Raw genomic sequence first — 20,816 nt, 5'->3', positions numbered from 1 at the left:
GTAGGGATGGATACGCTTGAACCTTAACGGGCCAGGGAGGTGTCTAATCCTTTATTTTTATATCCAGCCCTTCTCCGAGCAGGGCTGGGACCAGAAACCCCCAGAGGTCTGCAGAGCCTTCTAGCAGTTACTATACAAACAACATTCCATTTCTATTTAACATCACACAGTGATCTCATGGCTTTTCCTTTGATTTTCATCTCAGAAATGTTTGCTGCCTGGAGCAGGGCAGAGGAATCTGCAAGTGCTGTGGAAGCAGGACTGTGGCCAAGCAGAGGTGGCTGTTCTCCTGGAATGGTCTTTCCTATTTGAATTTCAGTTTGGATCAGTTGTAAATACCAGGCTGCTCCCTTGGAATGGAGCTGGAGTTTGCTCGGGGGCTTGTGGGACACTCTGCGTTGTATGCTCTGCCTGCAGCCCTGCTAGACCATCCCAAAGATTTTTCAGATCCACTCACTTAAATCAGCTGTCCTTCCTGGAGAGCTGCTGAAATTCTGGTGCATGCAGCAAGAGCTGGTATCTTAGGATGCTGTGGTTTGATGACTTGAGCCTGGATACTCCCTTGGTTTGAAATTAGGGAAAGAGTTTCTAGGGGAAAGAGGAAAGCGAGTTGTTTCTGGGGGTACACAGCCCGGGACTGATGAATTGAAATGAAAAAGAAATGTTGCAGAGCTTGATCAGAACAGGTAATCTTTAAGTTGCCTGAGACGTGGACCATGAGATGCCCCTGAACAGGATTTGTGAGCAGCAACCCAGTGAAAAGGTTGGGAGTGTTTTACTCCTGCTCTGTGTTTGGTGCTTTTTGCATATGAGAGCAGAAGGAGAAGAAGAGGGAGTTGGGTTTTATGTGGATAGAAGCAGTATCAGAGTGGGCTCAAACGTGTGTACCTTCATGCTGGCAAAGCCTCGCCTGTAGTAGATAAAATCTTTCAGTCCCATGAGCTTCACAGGCTGCAAGAAACAGCAATGATTATGCAACCCTATCAACATCTCGGTGGGTGATCAGGAAAACCAGCTCTGCAGCAGCGAGGGCGCTCTGTGCTGGCAGCAAAGCATGGGGGTACCAGCTCAGGCTGTAAAGAAAGCTTTGCTTATTTTCTGTTTGGTGATGCCCATATTGCCACAGCAGTGCTGAGTGCCTCCAGCAGTTCCTCCATGAGGTGCTCTGTGTGCAGCCGGGAAGGCAGCAGTGCCCAGCCAGACTGGGATGACCTGTGCCATGGGCAGCAGGAGCAGCACACCCCCGGCTGCCAGGCATAGGCACCACACCAGACCCGAGTGAGAGGCAAGGCAGAGGAATATTCACAGAGCTACAGAGATGTAAGTGTCAGGACACAACAAGGCTTTGATTTCATTCTAGTGTAAGATGCAGCCAGAAAATATTATGTCTCTGCTATAAAGGAGGAGGTATTTACTTTTGGGAGATTTTAGAAGCAAGGAATTGGAAAATGAAATTAATGAATAGAAAGCAATAATACAAGCCAATATTCACAGAAGTGTTATTTACCACTGTTTTATCAAGGCTCATTTTACACAAACATAGCTGTTACAACAGCTGATGTGTCACTGGTATTTCATATAAGAGGGCCTTGGAACAAGGTTTTAGGAGACATTTTCTTGGATTTTATCCTTTCTCCCTGTTGTCATGTTTTTGCCTAAAATTCAATCATGTGATGTACAGAATGAAATCTTGGGCATTTCTGAGGAGGGCTGCTTGTGGGCAGCTAAAAAAGTGAGGCTCCTTCTGGAGCATGATGAGTTCCCACGTCGATGAATGTGTGCACTCCACGGCTAATGGATATAACATATATTACACCATCAAAAGGGAGGCAGTATTGATTTATTTTATTTTTTTTCAGTGAACAAGCTGAAACTTCTTAAGTAGGCTTATGTAGTGAGATTTTTGAGCAACCAGCCTCTAAGGTCTCTGTCTATCTCAAAAAGATAAGAGATGATAAGTTAGGTGAGACTTTCAGGATCAGAAATCCAAAAATCTAGAGCTTTTCAGTGAAGGAACATCTGCTAACTTTTTCAAGATAGTATTTAAGATGCAAAAACAACAACCCCCTGGAAAAATCAACAGAGTAAATTTGATTTCACATACAAAACAAGCTATTCAAGTTTTACCTGGTAAAATCCAAATGTATTTTCTTCTCACAGTGTGATTCGTGTCCTGACCAATAAGAGTTGTTTGAGGATAATTTTGGAAGCCTACAAAATTATGACCTCACATTGTAATTACCTGTCAATTTAAGGGCACTTAAACAATTATAATAAATTTTCAAGCCCACTAAATGGCACCACAGCTGTTTTCTTTGCCTCCTGTTTTATGGAACAGTGGTCACAGGGTATCAACTCATCGGGAAAAACAGTAAAGAAGTAAAAAGATGTGCAGACAGCAATGGTGGTGGTTCTGTGGTAAAGGGTGTTGCAAGACAGATATATTTAGTGCAGAGCTAAAGAGGAGGCATGAAAAACCACAGTTATTGTGATCTTAGTTGTCAGACCACTGACTGGGAAGGGTCTTGTCAGCAAAAATAGCAATAAATGCATTAATTCCAGTCCATTGTCTCCTGACATCTTGGGACAGGGCTGTGCTAAGAAGGCCTGTTACTGTGTTGTTATAGCTGCAGAGTATGTATTTAAATATTAGAGTCACAGCCAAGAAGAGCTAAAGATAGGACAATGGGTTTAGCGTTTTGTGCTGAGGGTGGAGCAGAGCCCACAGACACATAATGTGGCCATCCTAGAACAGTATTTTTTTAAGCTGCTAATATTCTAAACATTTACTGGCAGAGGGGTATAGCCCTGTGTGCTGAAGTCAAAAGACTTACTTTTCTGTGTTGTCTTCAAGACACCACTGAAAGATGTGAACTGAAAGTACTTCAAAGACAGCTCTGTCCTTTTTCATCCAGAATCAATGAACCAACCTTGGAAGTTCATGGGCATGGCTGCATGGAAACAGGAGATGTAAGTGAAAGGGGTGTGACACATCCTGGTGTAGCACGGGACAGAAAAGCAGTGGTGACAGTGCCCTGGCACACAGTGACAGCACAGCATTGCCACAGCTGCTTGTACTCCTGCAGGCTGGAGGGCTGCAGCCTCCTTGGCACACAAAGGAAACCTCTCTCCAGTGCCGCAGCCTGCGGGTGCAGGGGAAGGAAGCTGGGAGCTTTACAAGGAGGGTAAAGGATTCCCAACAGAGCTTTGCATTCTGCGCCACTGAGAGACTTGACTCTATCTAGCCACCACTTTATATTCCTTCTCTGAATCCTACATGTGACCATCAGTTTGCCTAAAACTTCACCACCCTCCATGGACCACAGTTTGCTGCTTTCCTATCTTCAGTCTCCTCCATGTTTTCAGAATAGATGGAAAGCTGGCCTGAAGTCAAGTAAATATGAAATCAGAGGGCAAGGCAGAGGCAGATTAAGTCTCCTGCAGTGCAGTGTCTCAGAGCCATCAGTAGGGCTTCAAAGCAGCATCTGGCAGGCTCAGGGAATGTTTTTTATCCATTTGTCTAACACATTCTGCATTGTAAGCTGTTGTTGCCCATGTGTCATTACAAGTGGACTGTAAATCTGGACGGGTTCCGAGGCAATCACAACATCTCTGATTTTCAAGGTGTTCCCTGAGTAAAGGGAGCTTCCCAATTGTCCTAAACAATCCTTTTGCACAAGCCGTTCAAGATGGAGTCTTGCTGCAAAGTCTGTATCCAGTGTGTGTTGGCCTCTGTTCCTTTCAAAAAAGTAACATCTGGTAAAGTGCCAGATGTTCCCTCTTCTGTTAGGGGAAGTGGGATCAGTGGCTTTGTCTAACGCTGGTGAGACACACAGCTTGTTGTTGCGGGTGAGGCATTTTCCCTGACTGAATTCTTTGTATTTTATGTCCAGTTAGGAAATCTGACTGATGTGCATGTTTCTCCCCATTAGCTCATGCAGCTCATGTGACTTGCTTCATTCCAGTGACCTCTTGTTACATATCCATCATCCATTTTTCTTTCCTATTAGAGTGAAATTGGACACAGCCCTCCTCCTGCCTACACCCCTATGTCAGGAGTAAGTATTTCACATTCAGCCTTCATCCTTTAGGTTTTCTTCCTTTCTTCATCACCTTTTTTCTGTTTCAAATTCCTTTTTCCTGCATAAATGACCCAAAAGCCAACAGTGTACGAAGTATATATATAAGGAATCAAATATTTAACATCTCCAAACTCAGCCTGGATTCATGTGCACATTCCAAGGACCCACACGCAAAATTCTGACAACTTTTCTTGAAAAAGCATTTAGGTAACAGGCTTGGATGAATAGGTTTCCTTTCCTATCTATAGGTCATGGTGTTGAAATTTCCTTGCATGCCCTTGCTGACAAGCAAAATGGTAGTTTGAGTTGAACCATTGAGTTGAGGTGCCAATACAGACACAGTTCACCAGCCTGAATGCACTTCTTGATTGGAATAACATGTGGTGTGGGTGACCCTGAGATTCAAGAGACCCTAAAAGTATCACCCCAGGGATAAAAAGACATGATAGTGGCCTCTATGCCCAGTCAGAAGGAGATTGACCAAACATAAGGTTTAAGGAATTTGATCAGAAATCAGGGGAGGTTGCCAGAGTAATAGAAGAGGAAATACCACCTTCACCTCTTGCAGTTGTGTGTGTCCAGCCTCCACGTGCCTAGGAGGAGATAAGTTTTCTTGCCCCATTTCTATCGCCATTGAGCAGCACTGGGCAGACTGACGCTTTGTGGCTCCACACCAAAGCCTGGAAGCACAGGATGGGCAGGGCTTCCCCTGCCCAGCGTGGTAAGGCAGGCAGCGGAGCCACAGCCATGATTTGCTGCTGAAACTTCTCCCCCCAGGAGCCTCCTTTCCCATGCTGTGCTCTCTCTGCCAACAGAACCAGTTCGTGTACCGGGATGGTGGCTACACTGCGGAGGTGCCAATGCCATACAGGGCTCCGGGCTGCATCATTCCTGAAGCCCCAGCTGCTCAAGGGGCCACAGCAGAGATCTTTGAAGACACTTGCTGCAATGGCACGCTGCGGAAACAGGTGGCAACCCTGGCAAAAGAGGACAGCAGCACCCAGAGGTACAGCGCTGACCCCACTGTCTTCATTCCCGAGCGGGTTGTTCGGGGAGAGCTGGATGAGGATGGGTACATGACACCGATGCGAGACAAACCTAAAACAGGTAAAATATCGGCTTTCCAAATAGGCTCCTGCTCTAGCCCTGCTGCATTCTTCCTCTTTATATAGCAGCAGCTCTTCATCAAAAATGGCTTTATTTAGTTGCCCATCAAGGTTGAAGCATTCTGACTAGGTTAATATTCCTTTACATGGGAATTTGGCTTTCTCTTTTTAATTTTCTGCTTTGAATTGCTCAAATGTGCCAGCCAAGGTTGGTAGTTCTCCCTTTTACTTTTTTTTGAGAAATAACCAGAGGAATGAAAAAAGCCAAGCCCCCTTCTTATCCAAACACAAATCTTAAGTTATTTCCAAGGAAAGGATCTATCTTTGGCCAGCCATAGTCCCAACTTTGCTTTGTTTATTGATCTTCTTATTCTTGGCCCTGTGCTTGGTAAATGTCATGTTGAACCTACCACAGAACTGATACACACAGCTGGCATTTTATACCCAAGAGAAGTTTAGGATTGAAAGAACAAGATGTGTTTTAAAGAGAGCATCACTGCAAGGTGAAGATTGCCTAAATCTGTGCCGGCTCAGCACGCTGCACTTCCCAGCTTGCCCTCATTCATTTCTTCCTCTTTAGATAATGATAGCAGTCATTTAGGTATAAGGGGACGTGTCACTATTAATTTGCTTTCAAAGATTTGCATGAGATTTAAGGAAATTATTACTGCAAATGTAAATGACAAGTCACTACTGTGTTTGTTAAGAAGTTGGAAGCCACTTGTCCTTAGTGTTACATGATGGGAATGGAGGGAGCCCTGGGGCTTGGCCTATGGCTGTAGCAGTTGGGGAGGGAACTCCTTGCAGAGAGTTCCTTTCGGTGTCAGCCCATTTACCTAGTGCCATACAGGTGCACCCTGGGAATCCTCAGAGCTCTGCAGGAGCCACCTGAACCCTGGGGAATGTGGCAGTAGCAGCTCAGGAGAAAGCAGCTCCTTCCTGACTCCCTGGGCACAGACACAGGGCTGTTACAGGTGGCCACACACTGTGTGTTCCGTGGTGGCTGCAGGGTTGAAATCAAAGCACTGCTTGGCTGTCATCACTCAAAAGCAATATGTTCCCATTATTCTGCTCATATTCAGTGACAGTTAAGCTGCAGGCTCGAAGGTATTCACTGGGTCTTGAACTTTTGCCTTAATTAGTTTTGGCCCCGTGCTGGATAAAAGCAGAGGATCCCATGACAGCCGGCAGGGCCTTTTTGCTTGCACCAGGACTCTGTGTGGAGGTGTGTGCAGAGCCCTTGAGCAGCACCGTGCTGCTGGAAATGGGGTGTTCATCCACAGCAAGTGATTTAAGGCAACTGTAGCCTGCTCCAAGTTCCATTACGGAGCTGATCTAAGGCTCTCTCCTTCCCTTTCCAGGGCTCATTTGTATAATTTTTTTCCATAATGCTTCAAGGCCCTTTGTCCTTCAAGGATGGAAGGTTTTTAATCAGGCAAATTGTTCTGTTAGAAATAAAGCTGTCTTAGAGGTTAGCCCCTGGCTATAGGCTTTGTGCAGAGAGGCTTAACTAAGATTCCTACAGAGCTTTCTGGATGGAAAGACTGCAGAGCAGAGGGTTTGCTGATAGGTCCAAGGTTGCAGAGGCAGAAGTCAGTCAGTATGTTTGGCTCTGTAGATCACACAGTGAGAGGAAGTCCAGGGGAGCGCATGGGCTGTGGCTCAGTGAAATCTGTAGTTTAGCTGGGTAGTGTGTTTGATGAGTCAGTCTTCCAAGGTATCTGTTTCAACCCATATTGTCTGTTTAGCTTGTATAGACTTCATTTTTCACAAGCGGGTGTTGGACATAGTGGGCTCCTAATCCCATTTGGAGTTCTAGGAATGGCTGAGGTGGAGGATGCTCTAGTCCAAGTGCTGCTTCTGGTCACGTGATGCTATGTGGATGGATTACTATCACTCTTGGCTGACTTATTTTTTATCTTTCCTTAGATTACCTAAACCCAGTGGAAGAGAACCCATTTGTTTCCCGACGAAAGAATGGAGATCTCCAAGCTGTGGACAACCCAGAGTACCACAACGCTCCCAATGGGCAGCCCAAAGCAGAGGATGAGTATGTGAACGAGCCGTTGTACCTCAACACTTTTGCCAACACCTTGGAAAACGCTGAGTACCTGAAGAACAATTTGCCAGAGAAAGCCAAGAAGGCCTTTGACAACCCAGACTACTGGAACCACAGCCTGCCACCACGGAGCACCCTCCAGCACCCAGACTACCTGCAAGAGTACAGCACAAAATACTTTTACAAACAGAATGGACGGATCCGGCCCATTGTGGCAGAGAATCCTGAATACCTCTCTGAGTTCTCCCTGAAGCCTGGCACTGTGCTGCCCCCGCCGCCCTACAGACACCGGAATACCGTGGTGTAGTGGCTGTGCTCTCACAGAAGTGGAAAGGCAACCCCTTCTAGCTGCCTCACTCTTTCTCTCTCGCTCTCCTTTTCTCCCTGCCCTTGTCCTCCCACCTTTCTTGTCTCCTCCCTCCCTCCCTCTCTTCCTCTCTTTCTTCCTCCTTCTCTTTCTCCCATGAGCTTCCTCTTCTTGCCAGTTCACTCATTTTTGATATTTCTACATGAAAGGATGTCTTGGAGTTGGTTGCAGATTGGGTTGGGAACCAGGAAGGAAGGAAGGAATGAAAGAGACTGAAAGAAGGCGTGTACAACCTGGCCTTTCCCGCTCTCCATGGATGCAGCGCGTTGGATACCAGAGAAGCCAGTTGGTATCAGGAAAGGCCAGTGGCAGTGCTGCTATCGAGCTCGTTCTCAGTGATTCAACCAGACACTGTAGGGAAAGCCAGAGAAAGGCCAATTCTTTCAGCAGGAACTGATGAGAGTCTGTACAGCATTCCTGGAAATCTCCATGCAGTTGTCATCAGGGTGAAAAATGGACAATTTTTATATCCTGTGTGATGGCATAGTAATTGAGATTGAGAATCCAATTTCTTTCTCTAACACTTTCTATCCCAGCAACTGAAAATGGCTAACGTAGCTTTTCATAAACATTCAGATCTTCATTGTGGCTTTCCAAGAAATGATGATGTGACTCCTACATACAGCTAAACCCTTCTTCTGAGCCCACAGCGTGATTTTGTGCCAATTCCCAGCCACAGAGCCTCCTGCTCAGAACTGGTACATGACATGACCATTTTTGTATGTGTGCCAACACGACAAATATTTTAAATGCAAAATACCTTTCAGAAGAGATTAACGAAACCACTCCCCCAACATGTTATTTTTGAAGCTAAAAAACAGGCCAAGAAATGAAGATTTGTATGCCAAAAGCTTTGTTTTCCTGTTTTATACATGCTGACTATAAACACTTCGAAAGATCATCACTAATTCTTCCCTCTTTTTCTTCTTCATGGTCATGAAGGGAGCTGGGGATGCTGTCAGGCAACACTGAGGACAAGACAGAGAACTGGAGAGTTTGATAGGGGTCACTGATGTTCTGTGGGGTGGGGTGGGAAGGGTCGTTAAAACTGGAAGACAGACACTGGACTGGAGAAAACGCACATAGCAGTTCACTGGAAAGTTAGTTTGCACTTAACCTCTGATTTTATTTGAACTGTTTTCTGGATTTTGAATGAAGCAATATGGAAGTGACCAGCAAAATACAAAATAATAATTTTAAATTAAAAAAGAAATAATAATTCTATGTAAAGGATGACTGTGGAAATGCCAAAATGAAGCAAATCAAGTCTTTGGAACAATGTCTGCCAGTTCTGAGAGGCTGATGCAGTGACTGCTTCAGAGAATACAGTGACAGAGCAGCCAGCTCTTTCTGCTGCTCTGTGAAGGACAGCAGAGCAAGCCCTGGAAGGGATCAGGGAAGGCAAATGTCCTGCTCTGGCTTGCAGCACAGTACAAAATACCATTTTTCTAAAAGGAGGATTATTCTGGCACAGAAGACCGTGCATATCAGGTTTGAGAAGTCAAAATGTGCATGACTTGCAGAGCTTTCTGTCAAAAATGTAAATAAGTATGAGTCAGTCTCCTTGCACTTAGTTCTGCTTTTATCAACCTCATTTTTTAGGTAGACACCCCCTGGCCTGCTCCTCTTTGGAAATCTCTTTCAACCAGAGTTCTGGACGTTTTTAGCAACCTGAGGCAGATGGAGTTGGGAAGGGAGGCGTAAGGGCCAGAAACACCAAGGCTTGCTCCTGGCACACCAAGACCATGTGTGCAAGAGCACTGGTGAGCCGACTTCCCACCAAACATCTTAAGGCGCTGTTATGTACTTTTGGAGATCTGCCTGTCTCTATTCATCAAGCTTTTAAAGGGAAGAAGCAATACCTGATGGATGGCAGTCTTGGGTGATGCAACAATATTTCAGTTTATGTGCTTCATTTGTGTTAGGGTTGAGATCTTTGGGGTGACCTAACCTGGCAACTAAACCAGCAACCACCAGTGGTCTGCAAATGGCATCAGCCTCCTCTAAATTCCTGCCACTCCAGCAGCTTGCCACATTTAATCATAGGGAAGCAAAGGAAGCAAGAAACAAGCTATAACCATCCAAAGCTTGGTGGCTGAGGGTCAGCTTGACAAAGGTGTGAAGAGATTTCAAAGCTGGGTTGTTTGTTACCTTTGCAGATGGAAAACAAACTGTGTGTGATCACAGGGCTGGTTCAGCCAGTGAGCTGTTTGTGCATCAGGTGTGTCCAGGCCAGCTACAACCAGGTGTACATGGAGTGCATTGCAGAAGGTTCTGAAAGCAGACAGAACAGCTACAGATCTTGGAGCTGTTAAAAGGAGATCTTGGGCCAAATGGTACCAAGGTGGTTTGTGGTGGCAGGACCAAGGCCAGCAGATCACTCTTGTGGGATAGATGGATACAATCATGCACTGAGGGACCTCTTTTGGTGCCCCTGGGAAATTCTCACCCTCCTGGTGGGACAGGGGCAGGCACTGGGCAGGGGCTGGGGCACAGAGGGCAGCGTGAGGCCCTGGATGGCTACTACAGGGAAGGTTTGCCCACAGCAGTGCTCACAGGGTGTCCTCTGGTGCATCGGCCAAGGTCTGCCAGGCTGGGACAATGCTGCTGAGCTGCCTGGGGACAGAGACCAGCACAGGAATGTTGTTGTCCCATTTCAGCACAGGAATGTTGTTGTCCCATTTCAGCACAGGAATGTTGTTGTCCCATTTCAGCACAGCAGCTGCCCAGGGTACCATAGGTAGGTGGAGAAAGGTTGATTTGTCTCTGAACAAGTCTTGTAACAGAGTAACTCCTAATGGAGAAAAGCCACGAAATAAAATCGTGGCGCAGCTCACATGTTTGAATTCAGAGGTGCACTCAAAGGCTGCTGGGGCAGAGGCAGGCACACCTCCAGAGCCAGGCCCTGGGATGGAGCTGGGATGGAGCTGCTCACACCACGTGAGGCCTGTTTGTTCCTCTGATAATGAAGTAGTGCTCATGTTAGGAACAAGCCCATGGAGCAATCCAAATGTAAATACTGGTGGGGTTTAACAGTTTAACGTTTTATTTCTTACAAGGCTTGAATTATTTATTAATTTTATTTGTTGACTGTGGGTGTGCTATAATATATTAAGTAGCATGGAAATGCAGAGGTTCCTGCAAGCAGCCGGAAGGCTGGAAGAGGAGCTTGGGCTCTGCCTGGCAGCCAGGCTGAGCCGTGCCAAGCCGTGCTAGTGGGGTCTGGGATAGCAGAGGACAGGCAGAGCTTTAATGAGCACAGTGATTTGGGATGAGGGAGAACTCCACACACTGCAGCTTCACAATTTTTTTTATTATTATTATTATTATTTTCTGAGCTTGTGGTTTGAGTTGCAGTTGCTGAAACTGGCCCTTGGGTTCTGTGCTGGGCCAGTCACTGAGCCTTGCCCAGCAGATGGGCCTGTGGGGTGCTGAGCATGCTGGGGAAGCAGCCCCTTTTTCCTTATGAGAGCAGCAGTTATCTGAACCCTGCCCCTTTCCTCTGGAAGAGAAGTTCTGAGCTATGCTGGTAGGTTTTACCCCTTTGCCACAGAAAGTTTAATCACCGGTAAAGGAAAAAAAAAAAAAAAGGAGAAACTGAGAGCAGAGATTTTTGGCTGCTTTAATCTGTTCAACAGAAACACCTGACTGGTCCGAACTCACATCTTTGCCTTAGTGGGTCTTGCTGCTGGCTTGGTGAAAGAACCTGGGCAAGTGCACGTGGCAAAATCATGACAAGCATTCAACTGGGATTCATATGGGATGAAAGATGAGGGGCAGGCTCTTTAATGCATAATGACAGGTTTGGTACAAAAGTACGCATTTCCACACACAAACTGCATTTTGTCAGCACAAAGCAGCAGGTGAGCACATCAACAGAAGTACTTTGGGTGTAATTTACTCTCATGCTACAGAAGTATCTTCACACAGCACACTTGGGTTTTGTGGGTTTTAGACTGCAGTCTCCTATTTGTAAATGTTCTCCTTCCTTCTGTCGTGCCTGTGCAACGGGAGAGCAGTGACCAGCTTTTCAAGACCAAGTTTTTACCCAAGTGTGCATCAGCCATTGTCCAAGGCACAAGGCTAAAGGAAAGAGAACAGCAGCTTTTTTCCCCTGATCTCTTTCAGTGATACTTGCCTTAGCTGTTATTATCCACCTGAGGGTTATTGCAACAGACGTGGATGCTGGAGCCGATTGACTTGCTGTAACACAATTGGCTGAAACCAACTACTTTAAAGTTTCCTTCTTCAGCTCTTTTCAGATTTTCTTTTTCTCCAAAACAGCCAGGAGGGATTCTCATATGGCCATTCACTCAGATGTAGCAGAGTATTTACAACTATATTTCAAAGAGGTCATCTCTCTCAGGTAGCAAGAGATGGAAATAAATCTGCAATAGGAGCCACCATGTGGGTCTGTTTCAGGTACCTTGAAATCCTTTTCTGTGTACAAAGAAAGTTTGTGTTAACCCTGGTTGTGTTGTCCCACTTACTTGGTAGAAAATGTGCTTCTTGACTGCAAGAGTCACATGCAATGATCTGACACCAGTTTCAACTAAAGATTTGAGAGGTAGAGTATTTCCCTCATCCTCAGCCCCCACCAATCCCAGCCCAGAAGGAAGGAACGTGGCAGCTCTAGAAGAGCATCTCAGCCCTGACTCTGTGGATCCAGTCTTTTCATAGCTTTAGGTAGAGCTGGGCAGCACAAGGGAGAAGTGCAAGCTGTGAGGTGAGTCAGCCTAGAAATATAGCTTGGTTTTGGGGATGGAAAATCTGATATTAAAGAAAAAAAATCTTCTTTTATCTGATGGGGTGTCTGTGTAGGTGCTGTGCATCATGGTGGCAGCTAAGGGAATGACGGGACTGAGCTCCTTTATTCCATCTGGGAGATGAGGAGACTGGCACAAGACAGAGTGAGGCTGTTGGCCATGTAATTCCCCAGGATAACTGGAGACATCTCTGTGAGCCACTGCAGCACCCAGGAGCACTCACAAGGGCCCTCACACCGCATGTGCCAGCGCTTTTGGGAGGTAGCAATGGGAGCACCAGATGTGCCTGGGGCTGCCAGCTGGGCAGTGCCTGCATGTCAGGGTTGGCTGTTCCCCTCACCCTGCGCAGCTGGTGTCCCTGGGCTTCCACCCTGGTTTGCCAAGCACATTTCGGTACTGCAGAGCTCAGGTAGGTGTTTACATGCTTGGAAGGCTGTCTGGCTTGAGGGTGACTGGTGGAACAGAGGCTTTAGCATAAATGGGAGCTGGGCCTGCAGTTTTCAGTCACCCCTTTGGCTCTTAGAGAGCACCTCAGAGTGGATGGTGTCACCTTGAGCTCCCTTTGGCAAGGCTTTTTCAAAAGGTGGCGGCACATGAAGTCTCTGTGCCTGCTCATTTCCAGCTCTGTCACTTGCTATAGTCTCACTCCTGTGGCTCTTTGACCTCTGCTGCTGACAAAACAGCTCATCTGTGGTAAGATAAAAGTCTTGGACTTGAGTTCAGATTGTTTTTCAGAAAGCCAGCACTGGGTGAGGTGGGGTGGTTGGCTGTAGTGCTTGTGCTCCATCAAGCAAGAAGCTGCAGTTGTCCCACAGAGCAACCTCTGTGCAGCACCACTGTGTATGCAGGATTCCCTCTTTTTTATTTTCTGCCTGTTGCTAAGCGTTTGTTACACAAGTGGAAAAGGTCAGCATTACAAATGGGGCTTTCAGATTGGGAACAAATAACAGAAATAAAGTTATGTGGTTAGAAGCACCACTCTAAAATGTCCAAAAATCATGTCCCCACATTAATTTTAATGTTATTTTAGCACAGATGTATTCTGTCAGTGCGTGGATTAGTTGTTTGTTCTCATGGTAGGCTTCTTGCTCTTGAGGAAATCATGGGCAGGTGAGGCTGTTGTGGTGCTGCAGTGATGGCTGGGATCTGGCTGTAGGTTTGGACAATGCAGAGCACCTTTCAGGCAACTTCGTGAGTGTTCAGGTCTGACTGATGGTGGTGGGACTCAGTGGGGCTTGAACTGTAGCCAATCTCATCTCCTAACCAGAGCCAGAGGGACACCTTCTGCCCAGGGTATCCTCCAGCTGGGGTCTGTGGCAGCAAGCCAGGAAAAGGTGTCAGGGGGAAAACCAAGGACAGCCCAATAGAAAACAAGAGGAGTCTAAGCAGGGGGTTCTGTTTCCTTTTTTATTATTTAATTATAGAAGCAAGCTTTGTGGACCTTGGCAGAGAGAGGTTTTTAGGGGAGCTTTGTGAGGCATTAGGCAGTGTGAGTAGTTATGTTCCAGTTCTTCTCCTCTCCCTAATAGATAAGCCATGAAATCGTGCTCCAGGGGTGTTGTGGATGAACCCTGTGGGGTGAAGGTGCATCCTGCCCAGCACCCTCAGGCTGCTGGCTCAGGTGTGACCAGGGCCACAGGTACACGTAGCCATCGGCTGTCCCTGAGCGCCTTTGCCGGCACTTTGGCCCCCAGCCCAACCTTTGAGCTCTCCTAGGGGGGAAACACTGCATTGTCCGTAGCACTCCGAAGACTAAACCCTTTTGGGATAACCACAGTAGGGAACTGTGACTGGTATTTTCTAAGTGTAGATAGGTATGCCGTTCTTTCGAGGTAAGGTTCTCTGACATATGTAGCATAAACTGGTCCTGCTGTTAAATGGGTCGATTATTAACTGAGCAGCTGTGTAGGGGGTAGCTAACTTTGAATGCATGAAACCACTGTTCCTTTGGACATGGGACTGGAGGTAGGTGCTGCCTACTTGTGGGGGTACTTATGGTGGGGTTAATGCAAGAGGAAAATGAAGGTCAATGAGAAAACTGGTAATTTTTTATAGCATTTTAATGATGGAAATTGGTACCCATTCGATACATTATTCACAATGGTTTTAATCCCTTCTTTTGCCCAGTTTTTGCTACTTCCCCAACATTGTAAGCTGGAATTGCTAAAGAGGTAGCAGCCCTAGTGTAGGGAAGGGAAACTGAGGGGAAAAGAAGTCTGTTTCTAAGAACAGATAGCCAAATTGTATTTCATGACCTGGCAGTCTTGAACCGCTGACTTTTCAGATGAGGCTCAAATTCAGGCCGGGGGGATGACATTACTGTCCCCTTGGAATCAAAGGCTCCCACCTGGGAGGTGACACTGGGATAGCACCGAGCTCCTGGTGACTCCTGATCACGGTGCCAGCACGGCCCAGCCCAGAGGAACCAGCAGCACAGATGGGGGGTCTGGGTTTTTGTCAATTCTCCGCGTTCTGAAAGAGCCATAAAACAACAATACTTCTGCCTTATGAAGTACCTTCAGAAGAAGAGAAGTGTCAGCATGTTGGGGAAGACACTCATTTCTTGCAAAGTGATGCATTCAGAGTTAGCTGCCTTTCTGAAACAAAAATAAAAAAAATTCAAAACCTACTGTATGTTACTTTGAAAATGTGAATAGTATTTTTATAGCTTGTTAAAGACACAGCTAGTTGCATTTGTAAATAAGGATAATGTTGCTTTTATTTTCCTTGTGGACACCATTGTTTGGAACATAATTGTCCTTAGGGTTGATTTGTATATAGGTAATTTGCTTGTGATTTAAGCCGCTCCTCCCCTTTCCTTTCTCTCCCTTCCCACCCTCTGGTTTTGGTTAGAAGTACCATTTTCAGCATTCTGTGTGATTCCGTGTTTTAGCACTATTGTGGTGTGTTCAGACTTTCTGCACTTGCTTACACAGTAGGGTATGCCAATCGTGTGTGGCGTAATGTTACTTTAACCTTTTGTTTCTCATATTTTAGCTGTCGAGGATTATACACTGTTGAAGTACTTACTGACCTGGGTTAATATTAGGTACATATTTTAGCATAATTTCCCTTCTTTTCACGGTTTCTTGGGTTTTTTCTTTTTTTCCTTTCCCTTCCCTTTTGTCTTGTTTGGAAGCTGGGAAGAAACCTGTGGATCTTCTCTTTGTGTGGTTCTATTCTCCCCTCCCGTGTGCAGCCCGGAGTTTCTCCTCATGGTCCTTGGGGTAGAGCTTTATCTGTTTGTTAAGGCAAATGTAGACTGCGACCCACCTTGCATCAACCCACGCTCATCCCAGCTGAACAATTTGAAAACTGTTCTGCCTTTTTGTTACATGAATCTGTCAGAAATATATTTTTAATTTAATATAAATGAAATTCAATAAAATATGAAACAAAGTCTCTGCGCATATGTGAAATCTCTTGCCAGGTGGCTAAAGCGCTGCTACTGCCGTGGAGTCCCCATGTCCATGGAAAAGCCCAGCGTGGCCATGAGCTGGGGCAGCCACACACCCCCTACACACAGAGAGAACCCAAAACTTCCCACACAACCCACATACACACAGAAAACCCCACACACCCACTACACACAGAGAGAGCCCAAAACATCCCACACACCCCACATACACACAGAGAACCCCACACACCCTGCACAAACAGAACCCCACACATTACACACACACTGAACCTCACACATAGCCCCACCTCCACACATAGACAGAACCCCACACATACCGTACAAATACACAGAACCCAAAACATCCCTACCCCCTCCCCACAAACCCCCACACATCCCACATACCCCCTACACACCGGGATCACAGCCACCTGACCCCAGTTCCAGCAGCCAAGTTCCTGTGGAGAAGCTCCTCTGGCAGTATCCCTCTTTCCTGAATATCCCATGCCCCTCCATATGTGCCCAACTCCCACACTCCCAGGGTTGTTCAATTCTGAGGTTTTTATTGTTTTTAAAACAAAGCAGGGCCCATGAAGGTGCCTGTGCCCTGTGCCCTGTGCCCAGTTCACTCCCTGGTGTCCAGTTGCAGCTCATTCACCCGCAGCTGAGCTGGGCTGACTGATCCCCCAGTTTCTTTGCTGGAGGGGCAGCAGTGCTGTAGGGGGTGGTGTGTGTATATTTAGACAGAGGGATTCAGTGCATACTGACATCTAACCCCAAGAACCACACACCCCACTGTGCCAAGAGGCACCCTCTGGGCATGCACCCCACACCTGTATGCCTTCATCTCACACCCCAGCACCACAGCTTGGCTGGGCCTGGCTCTGCCTTTGCCAGCTGCACCTTTAAATCCAGTTGGAAAACACAAAGATGCTTCCCACAAACTCAGACCGGCAGAATAAGCTCTCCCAGATGCTGCCAGGTGCCCTCAGTGCAATGCCCTCTCTGTGGCTCATTTAAATCCCATGACTGGCACACAGTCCTCTGAGATTTAACTGAGGCACATCATTCCCTGCAAATGCCACAAGTAATTTCCCACAGGGTCTGGCACACACCTTAAATCAAACTAGTCCCACTGCCCCCAGTCTGCCTGGCTGGCTGGTAAGCACTGCCCTGCATTGCCAGGCCTCAGAAAGCATTTTAAATTTAGCGAGAAACCCGTAAAGGTCATTTGGCTCTTTGAGGCGCATTTTAAAACACTCAAGTCTCCCTGGATTGCAACTCTTTGTTTCACGAATGGCCTCAAAATTTTATCCCCGGCAGCCAGGAAAGGTCATTGCAGACACACACAGTTCTCGGTGCTGGAATGGAACCTTCCCTGCTGCCTTCAGGGAGCAGGAGCATGAGCTGTGTGTGACAACACCGCTTGCTCAGGGCGGGTTGGGGTGATGTTATTGAGCATTCACACTTCAGAGCTGTCAGGAATATAAATCCTCTTTTCCATAGGAGGGGAAGGGGAAGAGCCCTGCTGCAAGCCCACCCTTCCACATGCAGCCCCGCACCCCAAGCCCTTCCACGGCTGGAGCACATCCAGGGACATGTGCACCCGCAAGGCCGCAGCTGATGGAGCACCACGCGTGGGGAACAGTGCCTGATGCAGGGATGTGGCATCACTGTGACCTTCGCAATGTAACAGGTCACAACAGAACTCCAGCAACACTTCAGACATGAGCAGTACAAGTTTTAATACACATGCACACACATACAAGCATGCACCCCTTTTTCCCAAGTGGGTTTTATGTAACTGGCCAAAACATGACAAAAAGAAAAGACTAACCAACCAACTACTTTCTAGTGACAAATATTCATATAAAGCCCTCTGCTACTTGTTCAGAGAAGCCTGGCAAAGGCCATGGGATTCAGGTGTTTAAGGTGCCACTGAAAAGCACAGTTTAGCTTTTGCAAGCAGTTTCGTGCCACATTACTGATGATGAAGTTCTTTGCAGCCCTCTGTCACTCAAAAGCCACATGGGCACACATATATGGAATTATTCAAACCTGAGGCCTCATACTGAAAGAAAAGAAATGCCTACAGGTTTTTTTTAGTATTTATTTGGTTTGGGCTTTTCTTGTAGGAGTAGTAGGGGTGTCATTGCCATTCACCCCAGCCAGAGAACGGTATCCTCACACTTCACAGCCTGGCCCACGACTGCCCAGTGCTCATCTTACTGAGGTTTGCAGTGGCTATACTGGCCAGCTGGCGCTGCCAGCAGCACATTTTGTCCCACTGCAACAAGCCTGTTCCCTGAACAGGGGGTAAATTTGTTTTGCTCCCTCCAAATGCAAAATAAGCAGCCACTGCTGGCACTGTAACACCTCTGTTAAGGCCTGGGACCTTCCCAGCAGGAGAGGCTGTTACCAATTTCAGTAACAGCCCCAGAATTCAGACAAGTCTCTTTAAAGCTTGCACTCAGTTTGCAAACCACACAAAGACTGTAAAGCTACTGAAGAGGCCAAATGAGCATCTCATTTAAAACAAGCCCTCCAATGCATTGAAATAAAGTGGAAAAGGAAAGTAAAAACCATCAGCAGGTGAAAACCAGATCAGCTCCACTGATGAGGCTGTGGCTGTTTGTTAAGGTGACGGAGCATTTCCTATATCTGCTCTCAAACTGGGCCAGCAAACATTTTGGAAATTGATTCCAGAGGCTAGAGAAAGTCAGGAGAGAGAAAATGCAGCTTCCTTTGGGCTCCTTTAAACTGCCTATAACACACTGCTGAACCTAATTTCTCTGCCAGGCTTACAGGGAGCCCATCACTGTGGTGGAACAGGCTGTGCCAGGCATTCACTACAACTGGGCAGAAACACAGAGCTCTAAGAAAGAGCCAAGAATGGTGCTGTGAGGGCAGTGAGTGGGGAGCTTACCTGAAAAGCTGGATTTGTTCCCTGATCCCTTCATTTTGGCAAGTCCTCTCCTGGCACAGGAAGACTGAGCCTGAAACGTGTCTTCCCAAGGCATTTTAAGACCATGTCACTAAATGCCTGCCAGCTGAACAACTGGGAGCATTTTGGCTTCAGTTAACTAGAGCGCCTGCTTGGTCCTTTTGAAAATTTGGTGGAGGGTGGTGTAGGGGCAGGAGTGCTTTGTTTGTTTTTTTTTTTTTATGTGGGGAGTTCTTGTTTTGGCTTTTTCTTTAGCTTTCTGCACAGATACCCCCAGCAGGTGCCTGGGGACATTCTGGAGTGCTGGTGCAGCACCAGTGCAGTCCCTGCGCCCTCCAGCCTGTCCCAAGTGGATGATCTGCTCTTCTGCAATTCCAAAGGGAAACCCACTCCGTAGCTTCACAATGTCATGCCTGCTCACCTCTCCAGAAGGAACAGCTGACAAACAGCCAGCACAACAGCAAAATTCCTTCCTGTGATAAATCCTCCTCCCTACCCTCTGCTTTTTTTTTACACAAATAAAAGGTTTTACTATTATGCAAAGAAAATCTGTATGAGTTACTTTGTGCAACAGACTGGCAAGTCAACAAAACTGTGGCAAAAAGGGAAGAAATAGTGTTTTCCTTTCAGCCATGCCCACAGAAATCTGCTTTTGTCCCTGTTGCACAGGGCACTTGTTGCTGTGCTCCCTACAAGGGCCTTGCGCAGAGCTGAACAGAGGAATAACAATAAAGGAAACATTTTGTTCTCACAGAATAGAAATCACCATGATTTTTCTGACCTTTTTACCAAAGTGTGCTCCTGGCAAAGTAGGGATGAGGATTAGGGAGGGGATGGGAACAGGGATGGGGAGATGAACAAAGAACCGTACTGTGCGAGAAGCATCTGATCTTTTCCGTGCCCTGCTGCTTTGGCACCTCTGTCTTTCTCTGTGTTTCTGCCTCTGCCCCTGCTGGCCCAGTTGGGTTTGGGACTGCAGGACTCTCCTGCTTTCCTCGGCAGCAGAACCATGAAGGCATCACACGCTGCATGGCACAGGAAGGCAGCCTGGAAAGGCAACAGGACACAGCTCCACAGAAATCCAGCTTGCCAGCAGCAGCATCCAACTACCCAAACACAGGTCAGTCAGCAGTGAGTGGGCCTGACACCATTGCCTCTGAGAGGCAAAAAGCAGTGCCTGGGGATGGAAACCACCTGCCCTTTGCTCCTCCTTTGCTATGCATGGGAGTAGTTTCCCACAGAGGAGCTGTTTCCTTATTCTATTACCTTCTACCATGGCTGATGGCACATCTGGGCTCCCCAGTTGTTCTGAATGCCTCATCATTGCTTTATGTTTCAAAGGAGCACCCCTGAATCCTGCCAAAGCAAGGAAAACAAACCACAGCTAGGGATATATACCTAGAATGACTGAACACTGAGGCCATCCTGCCTGCACTGCTGTCTATGATTTACAGATGAGGAGAAACCCAGCAGTGCTGCCTGTGTAGAGAGCTGTGTCCTGGGCACACTCCATCTCCCTGCAGGATGATTCCCTCAGCTGAACCAGGCATTTCTGGAAGCCCTGAGCAAATTGACACACAAACACCGGCAGGAGCACCAGCCCACCAACAAAGCCCTTTACCCAAGCACTGCCATGCTGGGCAGTGTGGTCTGAGTGACCTGAACAGAGAGCAGGGCAGCAGGAAAGAGGAATTGTTTGAGAAATATTTTCTTGATTGCATTTGCTGCTTTGCTAAAACCAGTGTTTGGTGGGGCAGTGGTGACTTCCAACCAGGAGCCAGGAGTTGTGGAAGGAACTGGGAACAAAACCTCTGAGAACCCCAGCAGCTGTGCTATCAGCCAGACTTAGACAGGAGCTGCTTATGTATCTGGGGCAGACAGATTGCAGGTCCTGCCATTAGATGTATTGTCTTGGCCAGAGGAGAGAAATGAGGCAAGAACTTTCTTTCTCTGCTGTTTTATCTGCTCTATGCAGGATTGTCAGATTATGCAGAAATACCAAGCATCAGACAGTGAAATGTTTACACTGCATTTGCATTGTTTACAGAGCAGAGTAAAACATGCTCATTTTGATTGAATGTATCTATAACCTCGA

General features: G+C 46.9%; 1 protein-coding gene across 4 annotated transcripts in view; it reads left to right on the top strand.

The window, feature by feature from the left end:
• Positions 1-15,779, top strand: part of ERBB4 (erb-b2 receptor tyrosine kinase 4) — a 552,538-nt gene extending 536,759 nt beyond the window's left edge. For 3 of the 4 annotated variants that reach the window (XM_085065694.1, XM_085065696.1, XM_085065697.1), the window contains exons 26-28: positions 4,011-4,058; positions 4,898-5,189; positions 7,118-15,779. In XM_085065694.1, the coding sequence (XP_084921820.1) occupies positions 4,011-4,058; positions 4,898-5,189; positions 7,118-7,554 (777 nt within the window). In that variant the 3' untranslated portion in view covers positions 7,555-15,779. The remainder of the gene's footprint in view (positions 1-4,010; positions 4,059-4,897; positions 5,190-7,117) is intronic. The other variant, XM_085065698.1, reaches the window with a different exon arrangement.
• The last annotated feature ends 5,037 nt before the right edge of the window (positions 15,780-20,816 follow it).

Source organism: Lichenostomus cassidix, chromosome 7 (assembly GCF_008360975.1).
Source record: "Lichenostomus cassidix isolate B80296 chromosome 7, HeHo_3.0, whole genome shotgun sequence".
Taxonomy (NCBI): domain Eukaryota; kingdom Metazoa; phylum Chordata; class Aves; order Passeriformes; family Meliphagidae; genus Lichenostomus; species Lichenostomus cassidix.
Note: the sequence above shows the minus strand (reverse complement) of the source record. Positions and strands in the feature narration are given on the sequence as shown.